At 43.6% G+C, this 7,971-nt stretch overlaps 1 protein-coding gene across 1 annotated transcript; it reads left to right on the plus strand.

Moving 5' to 3' along the window:
• The first annotated feature begins 303 nt into the window (after positions 1-303).
• Positions 304-7,148, plus strand: Npy (neuropeptide Y). Its single transcript, XM_005377419.2, has 4 exons — positions 304-494; positions 1,389-1,576; positions 5,075-5,155; positions 6,946-7,148. The coding sequence occupies exons 2-4, from the start codon at positions 1,389-1,391 to the stop codon at positions 6,968-6,970; spliced, it is 294 nt and encodes a 97-aa protein (XP_005377476.1). The 5' UTR covers positions 304-494; the 3' UTR covers positions 6,971-7,148.
• Positions 7,149-7,971: the final 823 nt, after the last annotated feature.

The raw sequence follows: 7,971 nt of genomic DNA on the forward strand, positions 1-7,971 counted from the left end.
CGGAGCTGTTCCACCTGGTACAGTATTCGGGGACCCTCTAGCCCGCGCCCGGGGGTTGGTAATTCCGGCGGCAGGCGACAGAGACCTGGCTGCGCTTATCGCGGGATGCCGGAAAGCTGGGTCTGAACAGGACCTCGAAGGGCCGGCACCTCGGGCGGTGACGCTGTCCGGCGCGCTTGGAGCGTGCCGCGTCGCCCTCGCTGGCCCAGGCCCCCCTTCTCCTGGCGGAGCCCGGGGAAGGAGAGTTGGGGTGGGGGTGGCTCCTGAAGCTGGCACTCGTGCGGCTGCCCCTCCCCCCGCCACACGGGGGCGGGAAGTGGCGGGTGGGACTCACCCAAGCGCGACTGCCCGGGCTCCTCCTGCGCGGCGAAGGAGCGCCATAAAAGCTCAGTTGCGACCCGCTGTCTGCACCCCGGCAGTCCGCTCTCACCCCTCGGAGAGACGCGCCCCACAGCAGAGCTCCCGCCGCCCCGCCACGCCGCTCGCCAGCCACGGTAAGTGCCCCGACCCGCCTGGCAGGGGGCGCCGCTGAACTTGCCCCGGCGCGATGTCCTCCTGCGGAGCCGGGGAGCCCTGCGAGGGTCGCGCCTGGGGCCCGGACCTCTGCGCACCGGACTTGACCGGCTTCGCACCCGGGCGCCCGCTAGTCTTCCTTGGCGCCCACGTTCCACTAGCCCCTTCTTAGTTCTGTGCGATCGTCTATCTGCCCTTCTCCCTGGCCCTCCTGGCGGGGCGGTCCTCTGGGTCATGTTTTGGAGGACGTGGAAGGAGAACGCGGGAACCCTGTCCCTGGGCAGCCGGCCATCTCCCCGGGGAGCAGCCAGGAAGCCTAGATTTCAGCGCGCGGGACGCAGGCTTCCAGGGCAGGTTCCCCGAATAAGGAGTCCCGGGCGTCGGGAGCCCCACGTCTGTCACCCCTAGAGGCTCGGAATCAGACCTGAGACGGGCTAGCGTGGGGAGGAATTCCCTTCCCCTTGTCACCTCAGTTGTCACCCCGACGGAATCTCAGCCTTCGCTTGCAGCCAGGCTGACCAAAAGTAACAGAGGAGAAAGTTTTCTCTTCCCAGAAGGGCGTGGGGACGTGGGGAGGAAAGTGGCCATCCTTTAACTCCGAGGAAGGAGCATCTAATTCTGTTTTAAACGTCGCCGCGCGACTCTCCCTCCTCGAGACTTGGAACAAGTTGCTCGAGTTTGGGGGCGGGGCAGAGGGGCCGGCCGGGCCACAAGGTGTGTTAAGCCCCAAAGTCCTGCTCCCCGAACTGGCTTCTTCCTTCGGGACTGGGACGGGAGCGGACTGCGGATCTCGGGTTGTAGCAAGGAGAGAAGCGCATGCATGCATGCGTCCTCTGGATCCCCAAGTGCCCTCCACTGAGCCTTCTGTCCCGCAGATGCTAGGTAGCAAGCGACTGGGGCTGTCCGGACTGACCCTCGCCCTGTCTCTGCTCGTGTGCTTGGGTGCGCTGGCCGAAGCGTACCCCTCCAAGCCAGACAACCCGGGCGAGAACGCACCGGCGGAAGACATGGCCAGATACTACTCGGCGCTGCGACACTACATCAACCTCATCACCAGGCAGAGGTGGGTGGATTCCGCGGAAGGAGCTCGGGAGAGCGGTGCAGCCCAACCACAGATTCTGGGGAGATTAGACCACAAGGACTTTTTCTTCCTATATCCCGGGGCAGGGCCGTATCAGGCACATACTCAGCAGAGCACAAAATGCACAAATTGGGCAGGGTTTTCTCCAATTGCAGTCACTAAGTACGGAACCCAGAGTCAAATTCTCCGGCCTTCTGTCTGGGGACCTCCTCCAGCCCACCTTTGGGTCTTTTGTTGTTGCTTTGAGCTGGTGGGGGCCTGTCTAGCAACCTCCATAGGAAAACTCCAGGCAGAGGGGGAGGGGTGCGCCCAGAAAGGCTATAGAGACAAAAGCCAACTTGGTGTCTTTGAAAAACAGAACACCTACTGAAGAAAACCAAGGAGGAAAAGGCCTGAGCACTGAAGAGGTGGCCAGACCCTCCAACCTGCCCTGGGGATCTGGGTGTCAGTGCTGAAGCAAAGTACAACTTCGATGCTTCTTTCTCTGCACAGCATTTCTTACAGGCTCAGCCCCATTCTTGAGAATCCCAATCCCAAAAATTAGGAACGTAGCATGAAAACAGTTGATCTAAGATGGAGAATTTCCCCACTTGATAGCAAGAACGTATGAACACTGTTTTGTTAAGAAAAAAATCACACTAGTCTAGCACCGAAAGTCTAGCGTAAATCCAGGGATTACACAAAATCTGAGAAATGGCTAACTTTATTCTGAACTTCCAGAAAGTCAAAATAAAAGATCACATTTTCAATTTCAACATCAAATAGTAAATGAAAAGTCAAATCCAAAGTATTTCACAGATAATGTAGGATTTACAATTTATTTCCAAAATTGGTGCACTGTTCATTGTAAATCATTTATTCTTAATTATTGACATTAAATGACATTAAGGAGCTATAAAGGATGAACCCTTTAGAAATGTTAATGTTACTCAGTGAACACATTTTAAGTCTGTATTGTAAAGTATTGGTATTTTTGTTTGGGTTTGTTTAAATCATATTTTTTCTGTTTATAAGTTAGAATGTAGCTAAAAAGGCTCCAAATGGGGGAGAATTTGTGCTTCTGAAGTAGCTATCTTCTTTGTTTCATCAAAAAGGCATGCCCTGAGGGTCTTATGAAAAAGTCCCAGTTTGCACAGAATCAATGAAATAATATTGGTTGATAATCTCTTAAAATCTGATCAATAGGGTCTGATGAAGAAAAAATAAGGGAAAGGGAACTTGAGTTTCTTTGGAAGGGATTCAGGTTAGGTGGATAGCTGGTCCCGGAGGGAGTTTTTCTGTGTCATCTTCATCTAAATTCCTGCTTAGACACCATCAGAGGCTCCTACTTCCCTGACATCTGTTCAATATGCAATCATTGCCTTCCCACCATAGATGCCCACTCATGCACACAAGTGTGTGCTTTGAAAATTAGAGCGTCATTTGTGATTGTATTTGAATATGGCATATATGTTCATCTGAAATCATTCTTTCTTCCTTTCTCTATTACTCTGTGTTTTAAAACTATATTCCTGGTGCTGTATATACCCCTGGTTCACTGCTTCTGAAAGATGCATTGCTTATTGTAGAGTAGAAGTCTATTGCATTTTGCTTACATAGTTCCCTGGACCAACAGACTCAGCTGAGATAATTTTTATGGTCTCTAGAATATTTGGCATTGGAGACAGTTTTTATTGTTACAACCAGAGATGGGTACTACGAGCATCTAGTGCCTAGAGGACAGTGACTCTGCTAAACATCCCCATATGCCCAAGACCATTCCATACAATGAAGAATTATCTGGCCCAAAATGTCAGTAGTGTCAAAGTTGAGCAACTCACCCCCAGGTTACAGGGTGTTTCTCTATCCTGGCTGCACATTAGATCACCCGAGGTGCTTTAAAAATATATGGACGTTGGCTTCCACCCCTGACCAATTAAATTAGACTCACTAGAGATGGGGCCTGGGCTTTTATAGTGTTTCATTTAAAGCTCCCTAGATGATTATAATGTGCAGCCAGGTTTGAGAATCTTTGTCCCCAGAGACTTTGTCTTTGAAAGCAAAAGGATTATAGAGAAGAAGGATAATACAGAATTAATTAAAGAAGGAAGAGTTGTGAACATTGCTGTCCTGGGTGCCAGTTTATGACTGTGTAAACCCTGCTATTACCGATTTAGGCTCTTTACTGGTAAATTGGAGAACATAGTTGCTAGTTCTTTTATCCAGTGGAGCGTGATGAAGATAAGTGAATTAAGGCTGCCTAAGAGTTTTAAGATTAGTATAATCAACTGATAAACACAATAACTAAGAACAAGCAGCAGCTTAGAGTTTGGTATCACACCTCCAGAAAATCCCTGAAAAAATCTTACAAATGATGGGAGAGGGAGTAAGGGTTTCAGGGCATTTCTTCTCTTGACTCTCAGCAAGGGAGCAATGATACGAAATTCTCCCTAAACATTTGGATTTAGTTGTACTCCATAGGCAGTTGGAGCAAACCCTCTGCCGGCTTTGTTTAGCTGTTGTACCTATTAGTTAACCAGCCCATCCCAGGCTAAGTTCTCTTGTGTAAACAAAGCAGCTGCTCCTGTTTAATGCCTTTCAGAGAAAGGGGGAAGTAATCTCTTAAAAAAATGTAATTAGATGTTAACTTGTCAAACCTTTTAGCAGCATCCTGAAGCAGGTAGCTTATACTGCCTTCACAGGTAAATGGAATCTTGCATTCATATACTATCCCAATCAGATACTGGTACATGACAGAAAAAAGAAACCCCATAAACATGAAACCATGGACCAATAGGATTCCTTTATACTTATGGAGAAGGTTAAAGTCACAGCATCAGGAAAGGCTTTTAGTTTTTGATGTCTTGAACATAAATATGGAAAATCCAAGATCCAGGATTTGGTGTAGCTGTAAGGATGGATATAGCCCAGTGGCAGTAATGTGTATTTGAGTATCATTCTGGCATTATCAAAGCATTAGGACTCGCATTTCACATTGTATTTTCACAAAGACTCTCATTGAAGCAAGGGTTATGGTTTTATTTTATGAATGAGAAAACAGATTCAGAGACATAGGTGGATTTTGAACATCATTCTGCTGGTCTCCCCCTCTTGAGGGGGCTGTTTCTGGAATATCATTTGGTCTGCTAACTAAGATTTCAACTGCTATGTGTTATCAGAACTATAGCACATAAACTAATAGAAACATTTTAAAATCATGCTTCTGTGATTTTACACTTCCTATCATATATATATGATTGATGACCGTATGAAAGAATCTGTCTAGGAATTTTGGTTCAGTTTAAATAATGAGCTAAGTTATTTAAGCAAATTCAGATAATATAAAATTAAAATCTTATTTATGATAATATTTCTGATGGCTTCATATACCCAGAATACTTATTAGCAGATGAGCAACTGAAAATAACTTTTAGGTTTAGTATCCCAGATGGTAGACTACCTTTTTAAGACTTTTTCTTTTCTATCTTTTTATTTTTACAGATATGGAAAACGATCCAGCCCTGAGACACTGATTTCAGACCTCTTAATGAGAGAAAGCACAGAAAACGTCCCCAGAACTAGGTATGACATTATGGTGGGGATGCTGTTACAGAGCTCCAGGTGTCCAGGGGAAGGTGGGAGTCATTGGAATGAAGGCTTCCAAACTGGGGTAGGGGAGGAATGGGAATGGATAATCAGGCAGGGAGGACCTTTCTTTTTACTCATTGGTAAATCTGTCAGCTTCCTTGAGGTAACATTTTCTAGCCTATATTATTTGATGCTCATTTGACAATTCTAAATATAAGTAACTTTTAGCTCAAAAATTATTCTGTGTGGAATTTCTAGCATTGTTAAAATTGGGAGGAGCATAGAGTAGGCCCATGGAAATACCAACTATCAATTTTTGACTAGGAGAATCTTTAATTTGCATATATTAAGTGAAATGCCTTTATGTTCTAGGAAGTGTTATGTGACTCTAGCTTTTCTGGTTTTACATGAATCTATAGATAAATCAGGCACTCTGGATTACTATTTGACATATCACAGCTCAACATAGTAATTTATTACATTCAGTGAATGACTGTTGAATGATATTATTCTTAGAAACTTATCTGTAGATTCAGTACTTATTGGAGTGTGGATCTGTTGAGGGAAAAGGTGCCCAACAAAATCTAAATGTTCACCATTAAGGATTCTCTGGACAGCCTGGACAAGGACTGCTTCCAAAAAGAAGCTTCACCTGCTTATATTTTCCTGACCCCTGACTATGCTGCCCTTGCCTCCTGCATCTACCCACAGTACGATCACAAGGCACAAGACAGGGTCTGCTCCTGTCTGAGGGACCTTGTCTGTCTGAAACCCACTGCTCTACCACATCAAAAACTGACTTCCCCAGGAGAGGTCACTAGCACACTTAGTGTGACTGCTGCATCGCTCTTCATCTCCCTAAAAATCCACAGGGCCACCTATCTTCACTCCTACCCTCTCTCCAATCCCTTGTGAAATGGCCAGCTGGAATGAGGGGTATAAGGATCGAGCTGGCAGATGTTGTTCAAAGGGAAATAATGATTTTGAAGTAAAAAAAAAAAACAAAAAACCCATATACCAGCCCAGATATAAATAGCAAATGTAAGAGAAACAGATGGAAAATTCATAAAGATTGTTTTTAATACTAAGCAATAAATACCTTTGAATGTTTTATTGACAAGTATATAATGTTTGGCACAGTGAAGTTAGGGAAGGCTTTGTCTATGTAAGATTAGGAAAATTATGATTCAGACCTACTTATAACTCTGCTGCTGGATTTGTTTTATGGCCTGAAATAACAGTGCGTGAAATAAAGTTAATTACACCCTGATTGACAGATTCAATCCTGTGCAATTAGAAGGAGATGAAAGTTGATAGTTTTGAAGTTGCTTGTGAATACTATTATATTTAAAAGGGCTCTTTGTAGTTAACAAATAACATCTTGCTACATAAAAAGTCTTGTAAGAAAACAACAGAACCAAATTCAGAATTGAGCAACACTAACTTACTTGTTATAGTTTCGTGTGATTCTTACAGTTTTGATCTTCAGAAATATTGTGGAGTTCCTCACTCCTTTGATATATGGAGAGCCTTTTAAATACTCCTCCAGAGATTTGACTGAGACACACATTAACATGAGTGAGAGCAGCTCAGCTGCGCTTTGCCACAGTACAGTTGTCTCAGGGTCTGTGCTCTTCCACATGGCCTTTTGTTTAGAGTCCTGAGAGGAAACCTTTTAAGAGTTTCTGATCATCTTTTAGTTCAGAACTGAATATCTCACTCTTAGAAACCTCCCAGAAAGTCAGACATCTTCTCTTACATGCTCTGCTCCTTGTATTTTACAGGCTTGAAGATCCTTCTATGTGGTGATGGGAAATGAAGTTGGCTCTCCAGGCTTTTCCTATTTTCAACCCATATTTCATTCTGTACAATGAGTGTCGGCCTGTCCTACCAATGCATGAGACCATTGTGCTGAATTCTACAGTGTTTTCCTTTGTTGTTATTGTATATATGTGTGTTTAAATAAAGTACCATGCATTCAAAAGTGTATTCTCTTCAATTGACAATCTGTTATTACAATAGAGACAATTAATACTTTAAGTTATTCATTAAATTATAATCTCCCTCATGTAGCAGATTCAAGGTTTGTTTCATCAGTATTAAAGCAATAGCTATGAAAGATAAAAAGACACGGTTATTTACAATGACAAAGACTCTGTGTGTGAAAGAAAAAAGTATTTAGAGACATTGACCAAGAAAATACTACTTTGGAAATATATTCTGAATTCTCTTCCCCTTTCACCCGGAATCCCTATTAATCTTGTTAACCTATGCCATCAGCAGAAAGGACTACAGTATCATAGAACTTTCTACAAAATGTCCTCTATCCCACCAGCTCCTAGCCACATGTGGCTTTTGAGCACCCAGTGTGGCTAATGCAAATAAGAAGTTAAATAAGAAACTAAGTTTTATTTAATATTAATGAATTTAAATTGCTACATGACACTGCTGAGGTCTGTACATCTATTTAAGTCACTAGAATTTGAGTTAGAGATACACAATGCAGCATGATTACACACAAAAGGGGATATTAGTGAACCTAGCTAAAGGTTATAAAACTTCTTCCTTCAGGTACTGATCTGCATGGGCTTAGTTTAAAATTTTTATTAGATTCTTAAACATAATTTCTAAATTAAAGAAAATGAGTCTCATCCCATACTACCACTGTACCATGGTGGTAAAAAAAATACACAAATATCTTCATATGACATCTTAAATTTGCAAAAACCCAAGAATAATAATATATAGTTATGCATTGCTCAGTGTCAGGGATTCATAGTGAGAAATATATCATTAGATAGTTTTGTGAT

The sequence above is a fragment of the Chinchilla lanigera genome, unplaced genomic scaffold (genome assembly GCF_000276665.1).
Source record: "Chinchilla lanigera isolate Chin_1 unplaced genomic scaffold, ChiLan1.0 scaffold00009, whole genome shotgun sequence".
Classification (NCBI taxonomy): Eukaryota; Metazoa; Chordata; class Mammalia; order Rodentia; family Chinchillidae; genus Chinchilla; species Chinchilla lanigera.